Source organism: Carassius auratus, chromosome 45, assembly GCF_003368295.1.
Source record: "Carassius auratus strain Wakin chromosome 45, ASM336829v1, whole genome shotgun sequence".
NCBI lineage: Eukaryota > Metazoa > Chordata > Actinopteri > Cypriniformes > Cyprinidae > Carassius > Carassius auratus.
Window position 1 is genome coordinate 9,085,559 of NC_039287.1, and position 22,146 is coordinate 9,107,704.

Below are 22,146 nucleotides of genomic sequence, written 5' to 3' on the forward strand. Positions count from 1 at the left end.
AAGCACAACAATACTTATTACATACGTATAACACTTCAAAATAAACAGAATTCAATCGGTCCTTACGACTCCAAACCACTCACACACAATCCGTACAATTACGGGGACAGGTGAGCATCTCTAAACCTAACTCGCGTGAATGCGTCTGTGATTGATAGGTCTAGCCACTAAGCCCCGCCCTCGTGGGCCGTCCTCGCCGAGCGATTATATTAACGCCCGCCGATGCTGTCCGTTCTCCCATGAGGACTTTCCAACCAATAGGAAGTGATCATTCTTGTTTCTTTAATAGAACTTAACATAAACTAAGACTGAGCACTCCCAAAATCGTTGATCAAAACAAGTAGTCTTTTTATAAAAGCTACTCAGTTTGAAGTGACAGAGGCGCCTTACAATGAAGTTGGAGGTTTTCTCTGCGAGTCGCCTTGCGGGCAAGCCACTGGACCTGTGCAATGACATGGATGAGAACATGGCTTCACCGCTGTCCACGGAGGAGGAATTGGGCTCGGATGGAGACTGTTCAGCCAACAGCCCAGGACCAAGTATCTCCGTATCGGACAGGAAGGCGAAACCCTATACGCGTAGACCCAAACCACCATACTCCTACATCGCGCTCATTGCTATGGCCATACGCGATTCCAACACCGGCCGCCTCACACTTGCTGAAATAAACGAGTACTTAATGAAAAAATTCACGTTTTTTCGGGGCAGCTACACGGGGTGGCGCAACTCCGTACGGCATAACTTGTCATTGAACGACTGCTTTTTAAAAGTGCTGCGAGATCCCTCGCGTCCGTGGGGAAAAGACAACTACTGGATGTTGAACCCACAAAGTGAATACACTTTCGCAGACGGGGTTTTTCGCAGGAGGAGGAAGCGCATCAGTAAGAAGATCCTGAGCACTTCTCAATCTCAAGAGCGCGCGCCTGCGGATGAAAGCCGGATCCCAGCGCGCGATGAAAAGTCAAGGTTTTCCAGTTCTTTCACCATAGACAGCATCCTCAGCAAACCGTTTATAAGGAGGGAGCAAAGCACAGAGGACACGTGTTTTGGTACCAGGCTAATGTTGTCAGCGGCTCCGCACTTTCTGCCTGTAGTCATGGGCTATCCGCCGTCCGCCGTGGCTCAGGCGCCGCTGAACGGATTCCAGGTCAGTCCTGAGGTGTCGAATGCCTTTCCAATCTACAGGTGTAACACGGCGGACATTACTAGCATCAATCGAATTCCGGACATACCGAATTCCCTTCCGGGTTTGGCACATTCCCACATTACTGTACAAGAGACTGAATATCATCCCTTCAGAATAGACTCTCTGCTGTCATGAAATGAAAAGTGATCAAGCCAGTTTGCAGACATTCACAGGCTTAAACGCAATTTCGTTGGTGTTTGACACACCAGTTATGTGCACTTTCTTCTGTCAAGTGGTGTGTTTAAGGGTTATGTGTGGTTAACCCATGCACAATTCTTATACTGCAGTCCTGCATGTTTGCTGTTCAGATGTCTTCTTAGACTAATCAGTGCGCGCCAATGTACAGTGTTTTCCATTTTCATTTCTTGAAAACGGTGGCATAACCATGCCAGTAATTATGGACATAATGTGATGTAGTCTTGTATTGGGTTATGTCTGTGTAAATATGATGGTTTGTTTAGAGCTGTGCTCAGTCAGTTGAACAACATATGCAGTTGTACTTTCGTTAATAAAATAAAATATATGAGATAATAACATTTCTCGTTCATTATTCTAAGTGCCACTTGGACCACCGTTAGATTTGTCACTAGATTCATATTTTCTTCACTATGTTTTACTTGCAATGATTCTGACTTGGACTCTAGCTGATATCTGTGTTGCCAAATACACAAACACTGAAAATGTTGACTGATTTACAATTTCTAAGCATTAAACAGTAACAAAAATACATAGTAGCCCTAACCAAATGACAAATGTGACCTGTCGGTGAAATCCAGGCTAAAATCTCAAAATCTAAATAGGCTATGAGATAACAAGAATAAAAATGTTATTCCAACCATTAATTTCACTATGATTTCAGTCTTTGACATGGCCTCACTCAGTCGATATTAAAGACATTAAGATTACATTTTCACAGAATGTTCTTTACCTTATGAAGTATTAATTTATTTAGAAAAAGAAAGATGATTTTAGCTGGGTTTTCACAGCCAGGGTCACAAATATAACAGCGAACAGAAATCGCAGTCGCCGGAGATGGTAACCATGGCAACCGTACGACACTCGAGTATTTTCCGTTAGGATAAATATCACACCACAGTTCAGGCTACAGACAAAACATAGTCTAATTATTATCATTATGCATTCCTTTATTACTGACTCACAAAAATGTTTATTTAACACCATGTCTTGGAGATTGACGCACTGTTAATTCGGCTACCTGTTCAAATTCCTTTAAATTTTTTATATTTTACTTAAAAAGAAAAAAAAAGAAAAGAAAAAAAGAAAATTACATTTTCCATTTACGTATCAACAGACCACGTTTTAGAATCCTAAACAGTTTCTCTTCAAATGATGCAGACAATTCAACTGCATGAGTCACTGAAGCTGAAGCAACGCATGCACTCACTGATCTATTCTCAATGGCACTCATAGAATAAAAGTCGAATGTTGTCAAAGTTGGAATTAATGGAAACGACACTTCCTAGCAATCTCGTCAGCTCAGTCTTATGAAGCAGTCAAATTCATAAAAACAAACAAAAAAAAAAACTAGCCTATGTCCAGTTTATCCAGAAATATTTATATATTTCAGTTCATATTTACATTACGTTATGTTTATCATTCATTAATATCGCTAATAGTCTACAATATAATAAATTAATAGGCTATCGTTAATAACTGTTTATTTATTTATTCATTCATTGACTTATGTTGTTATTGTTGTTGTATTATAAATTGAATATAATACTATAGGCCTACCTTTACAGGGTGATCAAAACAAAGGAAATGCACCGGAAATGCTAGCTTGACGTCATGGGTTAGTTACACTTAGTAACAAACCTTAAATATGTCAACAACAGACTAAAGTTGTCTCTCAAAATAAAAACTACTCTTTTACATCCATATCTATCTATCTATCTATCTATCTATCTATCTATCTATCTATCTATCTATCTATCTATCTATCTATCTATCCATCTATCTATCTGACCGTTGACAGAAATTAATTAATCGGCAAATATATCTACAATGTTAGCAGATGAATTGATATCCACTTGAAATTACACAAATACATAAACCACACATGTTCGGTTAAACTCCAGCAATCTCACACCTGGCTGGAGTCCACGACAAAAGGACAACCACTTGGATAACCGTGGCAAAATATGAATCATTAAACAGAATATAACGATATCTAAATGGTTTTTACATTTCTTATTAATATACATTTTATTTTGTAAATTGTGGGTATTTTTATTTTTGTATAATGACAATAATGCTATTTATTTACTTTGTCTCAAACACGAACATATTTTGCGCTGTCCGCGGTACTGAAGTAGGACCATCGTGTTCTTCTCGATTTTAGTCTTTAGTCACACCATCTCTTTGGGCTGACAGCTCTCTAATTTTCAGGGCAGGGAACGAGCCTAATTAAGAGAAGACCAATGGTCCGAGGACTTGTCTTGCTACACTCATATGGTATTTTTAGCCTACCCCCTATAGTTAGTGAATGAATGAATGAATGAACGAACGATTTATTTAACTAGCTAACTAACTAACTAAGATAATGTTTTGTTGAACAAAGCACCAAAGCAAATCCACAATCGGCAAAAATAGAAAGTGATAAAAGTTGAGAGAATTTGATGCACTTGTGGATGTCGCACGTTATTGCACTATAATAGTTATAGGCCAATACAGCTCACATTTTTATGTAGGTTACTTCTGTGGTTATGGCACGTAAAAACACCAAATAATGCATTGTCTGGCTTTAAACCTTTTAATGCTTTCTTTTTTAAAATGCTTGCCATTAAAGTGCGATGCTGCAACCTGCAGGTGAACTCGCGGAATAGCACACCTGTATGTAGGTACAAGAACCGTTATAGCTGATAATTCAAGTCTGTCACTCAGGATCACTTCAGATGCAAAGAAGCGCTCATTCGTATTGGCTATAAATATACTTATCTGGAAACCACGTTAAATAAACATAGGCCAGTAAAGGGGTTATCTAGAGGAAAAACTAAAACAGCAATTTTTAAACCAAAATAATTAGCCTACACAGGACTATATACGAAACGAAATATTGATATTAACCAAGTAAAATAGGCTACTTTTATTCTGGTGTCACTAATTTCCAGTGCAAGCACTGACATCGAAACGAAATTAACGTACAGTAAAATTTGCTTTTAAACAAGCATTTTGTATACATCGATTTAACACCAAAAAACAGCGAGCTTCAAATAAGTTTACAAATTTCGTGGGTTGATTTTTTTCAGTGTGAAAAGCTAAAGGCTTAAATAATAGGCCTGTCATTCTTCCAAAGAGCAATATGTCTGAACATGCTAACTATAGGTTACAATAATTATAAATACATGAAACATAAAGCATCAACGGATAAAATATAATTGCTACACCTTTATTTATATAGTGATTTAAACAAAATACATTGCGTCAAATTGATTGATTGATTGATACACCGTTATAAGCTCTAAAAATTTGTCTATTAATATTATCACTGGCTTTATTTTGTCTTTCAAAATCTTTTAAATTGTTAGCGCCCTCTTTCTCTAACAATTTAAAGTACACTAAAATATTTATGTTTATTGTGTCTGTATCAGCTTTAAGTGTACTTTCTTTAAATTATATTTTATTACACTTCACATCAGGCAAAAAAATGATCTCAGACCAAGGTTTGACTGGAGCCTTTGATGCGTATGAGTTTGACAATGAATAAAGTCATAGGTCTACATTTTGTTTACAGTAGCTCAATGAGGTCTGGAATGAAAACAGATCATTGAGTGTGTGTGCGTAAGGGAGCGCGACGCTTTCTTACGCACAAACACTCATAGCGATCGTCTGTGTTCAAAGTCTCGCGAAGAGCTCGGTTTCCTCTAGTGCAGCCGCGGTATCCGGGACTCGGCGGGGGTCAGGCGCTCAGCGGGCGGGGGAAACCCGGCGAAATACTGCTTATATAGCGCGGGAACATGTTTTTATCCACATCCTCGCGGAATTCGCTTTGTTAAAAACATGGCGATTAAAAAGGAAGGGGTAAAAAGAGCGCGAGAGATATCCCGTGCCATTTATGTAAAAAATGAAATAAAATAAATAAATAATAATAATAAATAGTTAAAAAATAATAAAAGGCCCCCAGGACCCATAATGCTGTAATTTGTTGTCTAGCTATTGCCTAAATACAATGCTGTTTATAATAGCTACCATTAAACCGTAAACAAGTATAGGCCTACTATTAATTTAATAATTATACTAATAATAGTGCAGAGGCGGATCTCACTCTTCGAAATATTCTGCTGATCGACTCTAATGTACAAAGTCCGACAGTAAAATAAAAGATGCATTTGTTTCCCTCTTTTTTTTATTCTTTTGCCAAAACAGCTATAGCTTAAAGCCTATGGCGTAGCCTATATGTGTGTGTGTGTGTGTGTATGTATAAATATATATATATGTTTGTATATATGTAGGCTATATATGCAGAGCTGGGTAGATTACTTGACAATTGTAATTTTACTGATTCAAAATTAAATGACAAAAATTGTGGTAGATATAAAAATTGGTACAGATAGATAGATATATAGATAGCTAGTATTCGAGTTCTTTTAGTTAGAGGGTCAAATTAAAGATGGAAGAGATGTATTTTAAGCCGATTCTTAAGATGGCTAAGGAGTCAGCTGCTCATACTGAGGTCATTCCACCAGGAGGGAACATTTAATTTAAAAGTCCCTGAAAGTGACTTTGTGCTTGGTACAATCAAGCGATGTTTAATTGCAGAACGCAAACTTCTAAAGGGCACATAAGTCTGAAGTAATGAATTTAGTTAAAGGGGTTCAGAGCCAGTGCGGTTTTGTAGGCAAACATCAATGCCTTATATCTATCGTTGACAGTAAGAAGCAATGCAACTTTCTGTTTTATGTTGCTTTTAACTTTATAACATTTTTTAAAAAGCAGTGACAATCGATTTACGCGCATAAACAATTCGAATTAGACTAAAAAGATAGGCCTACCTTTATGTTTAAACATTTAACAAATGTAAGGAAATGGGCCTATATGTTTCACGTCTGTATAAATAAATTTATATTTATACTGGTCTATGAAGACTGCTTTGACTCTTCTTATGGCGGAAGCTGTCGACGTCCAAATGGCTAATTGGCTTTTTCTTTTGCTAATGAACTCTGTACTTGGGGGATATGCTGTAGCCCCGGGCCCGTAAGCTGATACTGGAGCGCTGTGTGTGGTATCCAAACCTCTCGACGGAGACAGCCTGCTTCCACTCCAGCCAGAGTCATTCCTCTCTCTCCCCTGTCTATGTCTGTCTCTCGCTGATCACTGTCTCACTCATTTTATGGGATGGTTTATTTATTTTAGTCCAGCTAGGTTTGTTAAGGCCTCTCACGCTCACTGAGTGTTTGTTCATATTGACAGCCCTCCAAGTCCATTAAGCTAGATGAACCCATTTGATTAGGATTCCAGTTGCACATGCGAATTTCACAAAGTAAACAAGATTAGCCTTCAGCTCACTCGATAAAAGGAGATAATATTTATTCAAAATCATAATTCTGTTAGGCTATAGCCTACCTTTATCCTCATAAAACGTGCAACGCTGACTGACTCACTCAGCAGAAACGGCCAAATCATATTTTATAGATAAAAGAATAAGCAAACTTAAGCCAAAAAGATGATGATAATGATGAGAGACGCGATGTTTGTGGTCGCATATAGCGATAGATTGGGGGTCAGTTGATTTTGGTGGACAGCGTGCATGAGGTTCTGGAAAGAGTGACAGAGTTGAGTTTGTGGAGGTCTAGGGGTTGGAGGGGGTGGGTGAGGCGGAAAAGGAGGAGCAATTAGAGCAGAGAAAGCCCGGAGAGAGTTATTGAATGATTGGCTGTCGAGTTTTGTTTAGTTGAGGCGCTACACGAACTCAGTGTTTCCATTTCTTCCTCAAAAAGGGACTAAAGCCGCCAGGATCAGGACTGAGCTCGTGGCAGAAAAATAACCGTTTCGAAACGCTGATAACGACTACGAATAGGCATATTGCTTGGATATTTTCTCTTTCATAAAGCAGGATATTGGTCATAACGTTAAAGCCTGAAAAAGAAGACCGTTCAGTTTACATAGGATGCTTGGTTAAGTTAGAAATCTTTGGGGTTTTGCTTAACCATTTTCTTCTGTCAACGTCAACGTCTCTCTTACCAGCTGTGTTCGTACGTCAGCGCGGGACAGATGACGACTGAGAGCTCCCACGGACCCCCGCAGTCGACGCCCCCGATGAGGACCAGTCCAGCGTCCACCGCGCTGCATCCAGGACTGGTAAACTCTACAGGTAGCCCGGAGGACCATGGCGCAGTGTCCAAGACTAAAAAGACTAACTCAGGACTGCGACGCCCGGAGAAGCCGCCCTACTCTTACATTGCACTCATTGTGATGGCAATTCAGAGCGCACCGACAAAGCGACTCACACTTAGTGAGATTTACCAGTTCTTACAAACACGCTTCGCTTTTTTCCGAGGCTCTTACCAGGGCTGGAAGAACTCTGTTCGGCACAACTTGTCTCTGAACGAGTGCTTCATTAAACTACCTAAAGGACTTGGGCGGCCGGGTAAAGGACATTACTGGACCATAGACCCCACCAGTGAGTTTATGTTTGAGGAAGGGTCATTTCGGCGAAGACCACGAGGATTCAGGAGAAAATGTCAGGCCATGAAACCGATGTACAGAATGATGAACGGCCTCGGGTTCGGTTCCGCCATTTTACCCCAGAGCTTTGATTACCAACCTCCCACCGGCGCACTTGCGTGCCACAGCACTGGCTATAACCTGGACATGTCTGGTAATGGTTATGAGTCAATAAGCAGTGGACACCATGGTCACATATCCCCCAGCTCCAGACATGGTTATATGGCTAGCTGTCCAGTGCCCGGGAACGGAGACTATGGCGCGGAGAGCAACACCAGCCCAGTCCCGTCTGCCCCTGCAATAGCAGGCGCGTTTGAGGGTCACTCTCCGTATTCAGAAGGAACAGCTCTATGGGCTTCTTCAAATTCTCCATACCTTAAACAGCCGAATGCAGTCTCGAGCAACTCGCCGTCCACAGGGCAGCATCCCGGCATCTTCACCTACTCTCTGGAACAGGGTTACATACAGCAAAGCGCGAGAGACAACACAGACATGTCAGGTAACAAATAACGCAGGCTACATATGATCTCTGAGACATTTAGATGCCATTATATTTGCTTTGAAATATGTGTTATTACGTTGGAAAATATTTCTGTAATAGGCTACATTATTTTATAGCTAAAATTATGCGCAGTGTCAAAACTATTATGAAATTCTAAAGCACGATAAAAATATTTAAAATAAAGAGCTCTCCGAATGCCAAAAGTTCAACGTATAAGGTTTAAAATGACTATAAACTACAAAACGTTTTTAATTGATAGGTGTTAAATTCATCTTAAGGTTTGTGCGCATGGCTCTAAAGTGTTGAAATCTGTTTCATTTGGGAGGATTTTTTTAATGTAGCGTCGACCACGGTTTTTTGTTTTGTTTTGTTTTGTTTTGTTTTGTTCGAACAGTTTGGGTACAAAACAACAAAATGCTTTTATAATATGGTATAATAATAATAATAATAATAATAATAATAATAACAACAACAATAATAATTACCATTTTGATAGGGGTTAAGAATTATTATTTTTATCTAAACGTAATTTCTTTTTAAGAAAAATGTATGAAACTCATAAGCAATTAAGGAAATAAAAAACAGTACAATCGAAAAATATATAATTTTTATTTAATATTGTTGAAAACATAATTTGTATGCTTACAAATAAAATGTTAAAAAAATGGTTTTGTTGCAAAACATTTAATTTTACTCTCAAGCGTGGGCCTAAAAGCTTGCATGGGGTAAAAATGTATACCCTTGAGCTGGTAATTAAAAACAAAATAAACTACTTTTTTTTCGTACTGGTCAACATGTGTATATTTATCTCAGTGCATTTATCTGTCTCCAGTGGGTATATCGCGCTATCAGACGCATTCTTCCCCAGTCGGAGAACGGAAGGACTTCATGTTGAATTTGAACGGAATTACCTCTTTCCATCCGTCTGCTGGTGGATATTATCATCACCATCACCACCATCAGAGTATGCATCAAGACGTCAAACCTTGCGTGATGTAGTCCGCTTGTAGCGGAGCATGTTGCACAGATAAGCCCTCGGATAACTGTGAGGTAAAGACAGTTCATGAAGGATTAATAATTGTTCACTCACTACATTTTTGGAAATGTATTTTTGAAAACCAGCGTAAAGCATCTGGCGACATGATTTGACCTCACCGATCCAAGCGCAAATGAAACAGTCAAACTCATGAAGTCATGGACTGGCCATTTTATGCCTGCTGGTTATATTTCTATAGAGTTTGAATTTAACACATATAAGTATATTTCACTTAATCTGTACAGTGCAATGTGATATGGAAGCTAGCAATAAAACATTTCAAGGAAAGTAGTGTGTTTTCCCCTGACCGATAGGCCTAAACCCTATCTATCTATCTATCTATCTATCTATCTATCTATCTATCTATCTATCTATCTATCTATCTATCTATCTATCTATCTTTCTATCTATCTATCTATCTATCTATCTATCTATCTATCTATCTATCTATCTATCTATCTATCTATCTTTTGAGTCAACTGTCCAAATGTGTTTTTCCCCATCGGTTTTTTTATGTTGATTACAAACACATAATTTAATTTAAATAATTTGTGTGAATTCTGCCTTCAAAACTTTAATTCCTACATCATATGTGTGTAACGTTGTGTAAACAAGTGAACAATATAAACAAGCCGGTGTGTGTGTGTGTGTGTGTGTGTGTGTGTGTGTGTGTGTGTGTGTGTGTGTATATATATATATATATATATATATATATATATATATATATATATATATATATATATATATATATACATATATATATTTTAAACCCCGGTTTTAAAAAAAGAATGATAACATAAAACCGGGGTTTGGAGATATTTTTTCACTCGTCAGGTTGCTGCAAATTGTCACAGTTTTAATCACAACATTACTATTATTTATTAATATAACTTTCAGACATACATTTTTTCAGTTTCATTAATTGTTTTGTGTTTCATAATTTCAAAACATCCATAGAGGCTAACTCCCCATTTAGTGACAACATGCTCTCAGTCTAAAAGTCAACATATGCCTATATTATGGAAATTTTCAATAACAATATTGTTGTCGAAACTTACCTTTACAGAAACTGACATTTAAAATGATAATAAATATTTTGTCCTGTGAAATATTCACCGGCGTAAAAGGTGTTACGACTAGCCTCGGTCTTTCTCGTGTAAGTTGTAAAAAAGGATGCAAATGCGCAGGAAAAAATACAATTAAATACTGCTACGTAATGTAAAAGGAAGTAAAATATTTAATTCTATAGGCCTATTCTACAATTGGAAACAGAGAGTTTACATTTAGCCAATAAAACTTTTATAATTAAATATAATCATAAAATATATATATATATATATATATATATATATATATATATATATATATATATATATATTAATCGACAGTTAGGCCAATATTCTAAATTACAGGTTTTATATTATTTTAACTCTTAAAATTATAATATAATTTAAATCAGTTTACTCTTTCTACTTCGTTTACTTAATTTAGTAGCAGTGCCCTATGAGGAACTTGACCCATTCAAATGGATAACGAAAGACAAACCAAACAGATTCAGTTTTTTTTTTCAAAAGCAAAAGGACACGTGTATCACGGTAAGCATAAAAACAAAACAAAAAAGTAATCTTATTTTAGAAACTATAAGCGTGATTTTTGGTGGCGCAGGCAGTCGAAGCTTTTAGACGGTCATCTCCCGCCATCTATCGGTCAATCAATGCATCTTCACGCGACGCCTGTGAAAGAGGCATTTACAGCTACAGCCTATCTGCATCAAACGCACCCGTCTTGAAAACAGTTATCTACCAAAAAATACAAAGCCTTATTATTAAAACATGATGGAGGGATTTATTTTGGACCAGTAAAATCACCTGGAAATTACAATACAAACAGAGTTCGGAAACTATATAAAACAAAGAATCACAAGAGGTTTTCAATACATATGAAAAAGATACTGACAGAGACAGCACATTCAGGTGCCACTTAGAACAACAATATCATGCAAGATCAAATGGGAAAAACTTCCGAATCAAATGGATGTTAAATTCTTTTTTTTATCTCAGAGTTTAATGCTCTCCTTCAGGGCCGTGCACAGAGGGTGGCCCAGATACTCTAATCAGACTACAGTTTTTTTTTTTTTTATGGAGTACATGAATACATATTATTAATAAAATAACAATAAATTATTCATAATTTATAAATTTGCCAAATTCCTCTTTTTCATCTTTTAAATATTCCTTTCTAAAATTTCTTACCGCTTATACACCCTCAGAAAGTCTTCCAGTTGTGTGGATATTCACAGAAAGACCAGTCATTAGTCAGGAGGCTACACAGCCTCAGTGTTTCAACACTGCATCAACTACTGATGAACACATCAATATTTATCTGATCATTATTATCACCCAGTAGGTTATTTAATCATCTGTTTCAATGTCTTTGGTAGGCTTTTGTCTTTCAAACACATTAAAATGCACAAATTCACATTATTTCTTATTTACATGTAGCCTAATGCAGGCATTGCCAAACTTTTGCCAATTTTTGTTTTTGTTGTGTTGTTTAAGATTAAGATTATCCTATTTAAATCAATGTGACAAGTAAGTAAAGTCAGAAGTAATCTGAAAGTAATCTAATTATATTACCTGAAATGTGTAATGTAATGGATGATGTTATGACCTAAAATTTTTGTCATTTAATTTTGAATCAGTAACGAATTACAATTGACAAGTAATCTACCCAGCTCTGCATATATAGCCTACATATACATAAACAAACATATATATATATATATATATATATATATATATATATATATATATATATATATATATATATATAGTCTGAGCAATAACTACCTCAGTGATTTCGGCCATTGCCCCTCAAAATGTCTGTGCACGGCCCTGCTCTTTCAGAATCAGAATCAGAATCAGAATGAGCTTTATTGCCAGGTATGTTTACACATACGAGGAATTTGTTTTCGTGACAGAAGCTCCGCAGTACAACAGAATGACAGCGACAGAACATAAAACACATAATAAAAAAAAATAAAAAAATACAAATAAGTAGATAAAAGTAGATTTTTCCTACATGCCAGGAAAACTATGCACCAGATGTGTTTTTGTGCAAAGAGTTCACTGCTGATTGAATTAAACTAAGACACATTGAAAGTGTCCTTGTAAATGATGTCTTCAAGTCTTGCACTACAAGCAGAACTTAAATCCAAGGAATCAGCTTCCAGTGCTTTTTCTTGGTGTAGTCCTAGCATTTCTGCAGATTTCTAAAATGAAAAACAAATATTTAATTAGATATTCTAAGATGCCTACGTAAGAAAATATAAACTAATAATGTATGCAGAACATTTTATCTAATGCACCAGATAAAATGTTGATGAAAAGAAACCATAATGTGAGATGTTTTTCACTGGACCACTAAAACAGTTGATCCAAGAGAAGAATGACTTTCTTTAAAGAATTTGAAGCATTATGAGTCAGGGCAAGTGTTTTTACTCTAAGTGTTTTTACTCTAAGGATATATATATATATATATATATATATATATATATATATATATATATATATATATATTTAAGACAGAATCTTCTACTGCGGAGATGAGCAGAAAAAAGCTAAAATCATGGGGCAAACCAGCAATGTATTTAACATAACTACTTACTAAAACAGTCAGAAATTAATTTATTACCATAATCGTTACCGAAGTCAAATATGAGTTTATACAAAACAATCTACATTGTAACATCTATATATTTTCGATTTTTACATTTTAGAATAGTTCTAACGTAAAAGTGAGAGTGAGTAATAAAAGTGGTGCAAGGGGTCCCCCCAGTGGCCAAAGTATTTTTTTTAAATATACTAATGTGCAATCTCTGACTCTGCTGATTAGCATCTCAAAACTCTGGCAAACAAAGTTGCCCTGGCTTAACAATGAACTCTGCTCTAGTATGTATCACACATCCAAGCGAGTGAAGAAACAAAAATAAACAGTATTTGCCTCAAATTAAAGGTGAGATGTTCGCCGTTCGAGAACTTCCGCCAAAGTTAGACAACGGAAACTGCCAAGAATAAGCAAAGCTAGCTTGACATCTGTTTTTAAGCATTTTGTCTTACTTTACATCATACTGTATAAAAACAGGTTCACGCTCATTATTTTCTAGGTCCTGTGGCAGCTTTCGGCTTCCCATATATGGACAGTCACAGCCAAAATGATTGACAGACAGCAAATGAATCAAATGCTTCCCTTTCTGATTTGTTAAACACATAATCTGACTGTCACAGATATAGGCTTCATATCTTATATTCAGGGAGTATGTTCATTTGCTAGGCTATATATAATTCCATAAAAAGTCGGTTACAGCATCTTTCATGAAAGTTTTCTCTGACTTCAAACTCGAGTTTAAACTTTGGGGCAAACAACGAATGCGGACGACAGCTGTGACATCAGCTCATGAGGGGCTTCATACACCTCCTGCTCATGAATAATGCTACTTCTGTGCAGCTGGCGATGGAACATTCCTTTGAGTGCATTAGCTGATTGCATCCCATTCGCTGTAGTTAACCGCATTGTTTGAAGAAGTTAGTGTGTGGTCTCGACTGTTCGCGTGCAGTCTGACATCTGTGCACCAGTGCAGCGTCCCATGCTACTATTCTTCAAACGCAAAAGGAACACCAGAGATTCTTTTCGTATTCATTTGGCATCATTATGCAAACTGCTGACCTTATGAATGGACCATGAAATTATTATTCACAGTATATACACATCATTTGTACCATTTTTTAAAATCATTTGTACCATTTATATATTTAAGTTAAATCATATATTATATAAGGCTATATATGGGCAGTTGATATGAAATGCACAAGTTACATGAACCAGTAAAGGTAGCTACTAAAGAAAAAAACATAAAAAATTGTAAAAAATGAAAATAAATAAATTTAGTGAAAAAAAATAGTGAAAACGGTTTCAGGTGCTATATTTATATATTAATTTGAACTAAAAATATTGACTTTTTTATTTTTTTATAAATTAAAAAAGGCAAGTTGCACGTAAACTAGGCTACTTTGTTGCCTATATAGCTACCAAATGGCTGTTATTAGTAGACGAATTATCCAAAATCGGTGCTTGAACAAAATGGCCACAAGAGGGCGATGAAACACAGAAGTACACATTCTAAGCAGGTGAATTTGGCCGAACTACATCAGACGCACTCCTCACTGCACCGTGCTCTGTTGGCATAATTCCTAGAGGTTTAAATAGGCATGAATACGGTCCAGGAAGAATACGAACAAGAGGAAAATACAAGCCAGGACACTGTAACCAGTTTTTAATTTTAACCAAGTAACCATAATAACATTAAGTAGCCTACAAGGATTTTAATTCAAAACAAATAATTAATAGTTTTCCAACGTGAATTTACATTTAAGTTTGTTCCTTTAGCAGTATAATAAAACAATTGGTCAATGCAAATATTTGCTTTAGCCATTTAAAAAAAAAAAAGATATAGGCTAAATAAATGATGCTTTGTAACATTTATCCTTTTTATCTAATTTGCAAAAATGATATCGCAATATATATTAATTATGTTAATTTATCAGTTAACTATAATGTACGCAGTCTATCATAAAAAGTTAAACAAACACCCAACAGAAAAATAAATAATTAAAATGCATATCTTTGTATAGGCTATTACAATAGATGTTTCATGAAACATGTCATATTAATTATTTATCATGGTGTTTCATTTCTATATAATGATCTTATTGTTGTCATTGGTAATAATGAATTGATAATGATGTTATAGTTTTCCACTTAATGACATTTTTTTTTAAATAATTTAATTGATTTAGCCTAATAATCTATTTTTTTTGCTAAAGAAAATAACTAATGTACCTAGTTTTCCCCCTTTTGTTTCTATTTATTTTATATCTTCTCAACTAAACTTTTATGTGCAAATGCACAAAACAAATTTAATATTAAATAGTCTACTTTACAACCCGAAGTGTTAAACAACAAATAAATTAATTTGCCCGTCACCTTGCCTTTTAGCACTCAAAATGACACATTGCTCCATTTACACCTTTTGGCCAGAACAGATTTTTCTTTGCTCCTAAGCAGAACATTTGTTTCTGAAAAACAAACGGCGCTTTACTTCACCCCTTCAGCACATAAGTGCCAAACGATTGAAATGAATCCTGACACTTGAAGCAAAACAGGGAGCCTTTCTTGTTCAACAGACAGAATGCAACTCTGTAAAAGCACTAGACATCTCAACAAATATTATAAATCTGTTTTACCTCCTGTCTTTAATTTTGCCCATGTACTTTTATACAAAATATATCATTTTATACCCTAAAGCAGATGTCAAGGATTCTATTTATTTCACGTCTTATAAGTAGACTTTACCCTGAGGATGTGTGAATTTTCTCGTTTTCTATCAACACTTCTAGCTCTTTCCATATGTTTGCGTCGTTCTTATCCTTAACGCAAGGGTAGACTATGCCCATACCCAGAGGGAAAAGGTCTTCGGGTACAGTCTTTCTACAAACAGCTCTCGAGCGCTTATTGGTCGCGAGAGGAGTTCAGGGAGGAGCGCTGAGCTCAGCCAAAAGGCAGAATTGGTAATTCGGTGAAAAAGTCCCTGTGAAGTGACGGATGCGGGAAGTTCACAGGTTTTCCCTATTCACTGACTTCTCCACGTAATACAGTTGCTGCTCATTCGCCTGCACAGCGAAGACCTGAAATCCGCTTTTGAAGAAACTGTGGATGAAAGTTTTGAGACAAGATACTGAAGGAAAAGGTGGAAGTGACGAACTTTGGAATTAATTTTCTTCCCTAAGTGAATCAAGACGTGTGCCTATTTTTAACCTTGTTTTTCTCTGTTCGTCCGCAGCAGGAGAGCGTTGGAGAGAGGGGTACGATGCAGGCGCGCTACCCCGTGTCCAGCCAAAGCCCCCTAGGCGTTGTGCCTTATATCACCGGAGATCAAGGCTTTTATCGAGCGGCGGCCGGAGGTGGATATACCGGAATGCCTGCGCCTATGAGCATGTACTCTCACGCAGCGCACGAGCAGTACCCCGGCGGCATGGCCCGCGCATATGGGCCGTACGCCCCTGCACAGCAGCCCAAGGACATGGTGAAACCTCCGTATAGCTACATCGCGCTCATCACCATGGCCATCCAGAACTCAGCCGACAAGAAGATCACACTGAATGGGATCTACCAGTTTATCATGGAGCGCTTTCCATTTTATCGGGACAATAAGCAAGGCTGGCAGAACAGCATACGGCATAATTTGTCGCTCAATGAGTGTTTTGTCAAGGTGCCAAGAGATGATAAGAAGCCAGGTAAGGGCAGCTACTGGACTCTAGACCCAGACTCATATAACATGTTTGAAAACGGCAGCTTCTTGCGACGGAGGCGCCGCTTCAAGAAGAAGGACGTGCTGAAGGACCGAGAGGAGCGGGACCGGGAGGGCAAAGACACCCAGGGACAAGCGTGCGAGCAAGACATCCATCAGCCAGTGAAGCTCCGGGATATAAAGACCGAGAACGGGGCTTGCACGCCCCCGCATGACAGCACTCCACCCCTCAGCACAGTGCCTAAAACAGAGAGTCCAGACAGGAGCGGTGGGAGTGCGTGTAGCGGGAGTCCTCAGTCGCAAACGCCACAGCAGGCCTTTATGGATACAATCATGACAGGACTTCGAGGGTCCCCGCAGCACGCGGCAGAGCTGCCGGCCTCTCGCGCTGCTCTGCCAGGATCGGTGTCTCTGACCTACTCGCCAACCCCGCAGCCCGCCCATTACAGTCCACCCTGCGGCCAGCCCGCCACTTATCACTGCAACATGCAAGCGACGAGCCTGTACACAGGGGACCGCGGCCACGGGGATGACACTTTACCGGAATACACAAACACAACAAGCGCCTCCTCTGTCTCACACCCCCACCAGGGCTCGAGCCAGGAGAGCCATCATTTGCAGCAGAACCGACTCGCACCCTGGTACCTCAGTCAGTCCGGAGAGCTGGGACACCTGAGCGCGAGCTATCCCGGCCAGCAGCAGAACTTTCACGCGGTGCGCGAGATGTTCGAGACGCAGCGGATAGCTCTGAACAGCTCTCCGGTGACCGGAAGCAATAGCTGTCAAATGGCTTTCCCGTCCAGTCAGCCACTCTACCGGGCTTCCGGAGCTTTTGTATACGACTGCAAGTTCTGACCATACGTTTCATGAATTTCAAAATTGTTAATATATATTTGTATTATTTGCCATGTGTTTGTAATTTAAGGAAGCTTTTAGATCAGTGAACTCGTGCTGATATGCGAGTTTGTGTTAATAAGTAAGATAATTCCGCTGCACATAAACATTCTCTCCCTGCTCGTCTATAAAGATAGAAAAGAAAATGTGTTAATTTATTTCATGTAAGAGCAGGAGGACCAACTTTGCAAGGAAATGTCTTAAGTATTTATAATTAATTCAGTATAGAAAGGTAACGAGTGTACAACTGAGTTACCGTTTTTTGCTTATACTTTTTTGAAAATATCTAAAGTTACTATTTGTTTAATAAATTGTCGTCTTGTTGGAGTTAAACGCTCGAGTGATTTATCGATTTGTAATGCCTGTTGAATCCATTATTTACTTAAATAGCTGTCAGAGCTTGTTATTGATTAGCGGCCACAGAAAACAAGGAATATTTTTTTAAACGTTGTTTAAGCCTAGCTTATTAGCAAATATTTGCCTATTTTCTTATTTTCCTCCTAAAATATTTGGTGGGCTTTTATTAAGGCATTCCTTGGACAGGGGGTGGGGATAGGGGTCAAAGTTTTAAAAACATCTGGAAATTATTATTTTTTTCCACGTTCCATTTTTTTCCCACGTGCAAGGAACCCTTAAATTGTTCTTAAACAACAAAAAAAATGCATTTAAAACAGAAGCACAACAAAACAATGATTATTAATTACTATTATAAAGACTTGTCAAACTGTAAATAATAAATTATGTTATATGCTACAATGTCAGCGTAAAAAAATATAATAATAATAATCGAGCACGTTATTTAACAGAGCTTTGTCCCCGTTTACCTTAATCTCCTACTAACATAATTTGGTATAAACGTCCTGCTCCTATATAATTTGTTTCTCAAGTAATACTTAAGAGAAATATTTACCAGGTTTAAATATGTTTCTAGTTTTAGTATGGTAAAATTAAATGTTAATGAAATATATCTTGCGGTCTTGTTTTATTTATGCCAGGCAGTTGACCGTTTTAGCTCTGTTCTCTTTTTATACTGTTACAACCAATTGTTGGCACACTGGAGTGAACTGCACTTTTGCAGCCTTGCGGAATGTAGACAACCATTGTCTTTGATAGAAGTTTTCATTTGTAAACACATAATAGATTAAAAAGGAGATAAACAGATGAAAGAATTGCAGTATAAGCCAGGCATGTTGAGCCAGCCATGTAAAATACGGGCTTGATAAATCAAATGATTAATTCAGCCAACCTCCAAACAAAAGCATTCTACTAGTGAGTCAGTGTGTTTTCTTCGTTTCTGCGTTGCTTTTTTTTTAACAGTAAATGTAAAACAAATAGGCTACGTAAATTGTCAGACTAAAACCTGTTGTCAACTCGAGATACGGACAAAACAAGGAGTTATTTAACATTTCAGTATAACTGAAATAAAATAGACAATCGTCTTATTTTGATTTGTTGTCCTGAAATATATTCAGCAATATTTAAATAGGAAGCTGTGCACAGCGATGTGTAAAGCTGCAATCAGCAGCAGCAGAAACACTAGGGACTTGCAGTGTATTTATTTGATAGGCATAAGCGGCCCCGTAAGTGGTGTGGTGTTTTGTGATTATATAAACGTTGTGATGAAATTAATTTTGTGCATGATTTACAGATACGGTTAATGAATAGGCCTCAAGTGTAAATCAGGAGAAACAAATAAGGAGAAACAGAGGAAGAGATGGAAAAAGACAGAAAGAGAAAAAAGGCCGTGAATAAGCATTACAGCGTTAAGTTTCTGTAAGTATTGTTGCAAGGTCAGCTCGAGGCGATACGACTTTGTAAGAAGGGCTCAAGTGGCAAATGCATTACAGGTGCGCGCAGGTAATGTTAGGGGCTCGTGCCAGTGAAAAGGTGTCTTTGTTGTGATCAGCTGCGTGTTTCAGGGTTGAATTGCGCGCGAGGGGAATATGATACAGCAGAGAAAGCCTTCTGGTATTAACGTGGCACGTTTTAACCAGATGCCGATCTCATAACACGCCTGATAAGTTTTTTTTTTTTTTTTTATATAGATTTGTATCATGCATTTTATCCTGTGTGATATATTTGACAATTTCCTTATACATATTGCGGTCTCTTTAAATTAGGTTAATTTAGGACAGTCCGTCCAATTAATTTTTAATAGTGTTTAAGTGCGTTTTTGTGAGGTGCTTTTAGTTTATTGTAGGCTAGTTCAAATGTTTGTATTGTTCATTATACTACTGTGTGAAAATATGGTATAATACTAATAAAACTAAAACAGTACAGCCTAAAAAACAATGAAATATAAACGACATCATTTTAGAATATAATTATATATTTATATTCAACACTAATGTAAAAGTAATAAATGATTTGATCGGCAAACAACTATTAGGCCTGCTTTACCTCGGCTCTTAATCCCATATCATGTGAAAAATTTTTTTTGGTAGTAACTATATTGGCTAAATGTTAGTAATTAAGTCACAGTATAAAAATGAATTTATGTTGTATTCTTCTTTATTTCTCACAATCTGAGCTAAACAAAAATAAAGCAATAAGCGCGTCCAGCAAGTGAATAAGCGCTGTGCTCCCAATTAAGAAATAAATATATGCTATTTTTTTGTTTTGTTTTGATACAACATATTAACTACTTTTAATGCCACATTACAAAATATATATTAATACTTTATACATATGTATATCTATAAAAATTAAATAAATATTTAACGATCATCTAAAATTGTTAACGCATAGCCTGTATGACAAGACTCCTAATTTGTTGAAGCGCACGAAGGCAAGGTCTTTAAATGTTACAAGTTAAAATCTTAGACATTAATAATAATTAGAATTTTTAAAATTTTATTGTAATTTTTTTCTCGCGGACAAAACGGAATTGCATATAAAATGAATGTGAACACTAAACCATGTACTGCGAGAAAGCTCGAGAGGATTATCACGGATTATATGCTTGACGATGAAAAATAAACACACGAAAATGGACCCAAGTTTACCTTGACAGAGTGGATTTAAACTAAATGATTTTCTTCTGCGTTGCAAAAATTGTTAGACGGATGTGAGTAAAAGTTAGGCTACTTATCAATGAAATCCAAATGCTCTGACAAAGCAAATAATTATCGCTGTTACAAAATATAATAGGTACAGAAACAAATAAACAATGCCGGCCAAAGGGTGAAACCTAATCAAGTAAACTGAAATATAATAAAATAGCATTATAAACGTATAGCTAATAGGCTATTTTACAGTTACAGTTATACTACATGACTGATAGAAATGATCAGAGAGAAGATAAATTAATGACAGAATACACTAGCCTGCTACATTTCTCCATATTGCTATCAATTTCAGAAATAGGCCTAGTTTAATTATTAAATTTGTTAAAATTCTATAAAAAATAATATTTCATTATTAAAACCCGCTAATAGGCTACACTTTATACTTTATATAGCTATATGAGTTTTGGAAGCAGTGAGCAAACCAGTTGTCGCAGAGAGGGTAATTTGAGTTCAGTGCATTTTTTTTTTTATTAAGAATCTTTTGAAATTACTGACATTTCCAAACCGAAAATATAAAAGAACATTAGCTAAATTAAATTATGCGACTTAACCAACATTAGGGTTTTTCCGCGTCTTTTACTTTTTTTTAATGATGCTTTAATTTGTCGGTCCAATTGAATTTCACGTTTCCTGCTGCTTTTACGGGAACATCAGCAGAATACCGGAAATTTCCCCGCTCAAGCGTAGAAAATAAATTCGCCGGGATATATAGGCTAATGTAGTTAGTGGCTGCTAGCGGCCTGTGCACCTGTACGTGATAGAGCTCGTGACCCACGCCAGTGGAAAGGTGCTTTTTACGCTCGCGGACTGGCGAGGCACCGTCTGGTTCCAATCAGGCCCGCTCACATTGGTGCGCTGTTTAAGGCGCTTAAATGGCAACAATACAGATGCCGTCTCAACAACACAAACACACGCCCCCACTATTGCCTGTCTTATGAGGGCCTCAAAGATCCCACTTTCTTTTGACGTCGGTGTCAAATTACCTATATTTGGCTCTTCGAATAGACTAGAATAGGCTATCCGTGGCCTCTTGGGTCGTTTTACAGAGACTTTACCGGGTCTCTTTCTCTCCTCGCTTGAGGAAACTTACGCTGACAGAGGTCTCTTGAATCTGTTGTTACTTTGATGAGGACAACCGAGTCGCCATTACAAATAAACACGCCAGAGGATTTTCGCACACAACTAAATGTCTTCACTGTCAGGGTTCAGTGGCCCAGCTGCGCCCGACGTCAGAGGTGATTAAACATGAGCTGCTTTACAAGGCCGAGTTACTGCTCCCTCCGCTGCGCGCGGTGGGCCGTTCTCGAGCATCTGGAATGAAGGACTTCTTCAGGGCCTCGTGGACGCCCGTTTCCCTCTGAATACAAGAGAGCGGTTGTGTTCGGCGCGAGGGGCTCGATGACCGCCAGG

At 37.4% G+C, this 22,146-nt stretch overlaps 3 protein-coding genes across 4 annotated transcripts; all 3 read left to right on the top strand.

The window, feature by feature from the left end:
* The first annotated feature begins 203 nt into the window (after positions 1-203).
* On the top strand, positions 204-1,707 carry LOC113063188 (forkhead box protein Q1-like). Its single transcript, XM_026233414.1, has one exon. The coding sequence runs from the start codon at positions 392-394 to the stop codon at positions 1,319-1,321; it is 930 nt and encodes a 309-aa protein (XP_026089199.1). The 5' UTR covers positions 204-391; the 3' UTR covers positions 1,322-1,707.
* Positions 1,708-7,060: 5,353 nt separating this feature from the next.
* LOC113063185 (forkhead box protein F2-like) lies at positions 7,061-9,696 on the top strand. Its single transcript, XM_026233408.1, has 2 exons — positions 7,061-8,369; positions 9,205-9,696. The coding sequence occupies exons 1-2, from the start codon at positions 7,418-7,420 to the stop codon at positions 9,369-9,371; spliced, it is 1,119 nt and encodes a 372-aa protein (XP_026089193.1). The 5' UTR covers positions 7,061-7,417; the 3' UTR covers positions 9,372-9,696.
* Positions 9,697-16,031: 6,335 nt separating this feature from the next.
* Positions 16,032-18,016, top strand: LOC113063177 (forkhead box C1-B-like). 2 transcript variants are annotated; one of them, XM_026233396.1, is made up of 2 exons: positions 16,032-16,213; positions 16,307-18,016. In XM_026233396.1, exon 2 carries the CDS (start codon positions 16,334-16,336, stop codon positions 17,627-17,629), a length of 1,296 nt encoding a protein of 431 aa, XP_026089181.1. In that variant the 5' UTR covers positions 16,032-16,213; positions 16,307-16,333; the 3' UTR covers positions 17,630-18,016. The 2 variants fall into 2 exon arrangements, with proteins under 2 accessions (XP_026089181.1, XP_026089182.1); XM_026233397.1 differs by having other exon boundaries at positions 16,310-18,016.
* The last annotated feature ends 4,130 nt before the right edge of the window (positions 18,017-22,146 follow it).

Excerpts from the sequence above, each read along its gene's own strand:
- LOC113063188 (XM_026233414.1), top strand. The coding sequence starts at position 392 with ATGAAGTTGGAGGTTTTCTCTGCGAGTCGCCTTGCGGGCAAGCCACTG.
- LOC113063185 (XM_026233408.1), top strand. The coding sequence starts at position 7,418 with ATGACGACTGAGAGCTCCCACGGACCCCCGCAGTCGACGCCCCCGATG. Across the intron at positions 8,370-9,204 it reads AGACAACACAGACATGTCAG|TGGGTATATCGCGCTATCAG; the intron begins GTAACAAATAAC and ends ATCTGTCTCCAG.
- LOC113063177 (XM_026233396.1), top strand. The coding sequence starts at position 16,334 with ATGCAGGCGCGCTACCCCGTGTCCAGCCAAAGCCCCCTAGGCGTTGTG.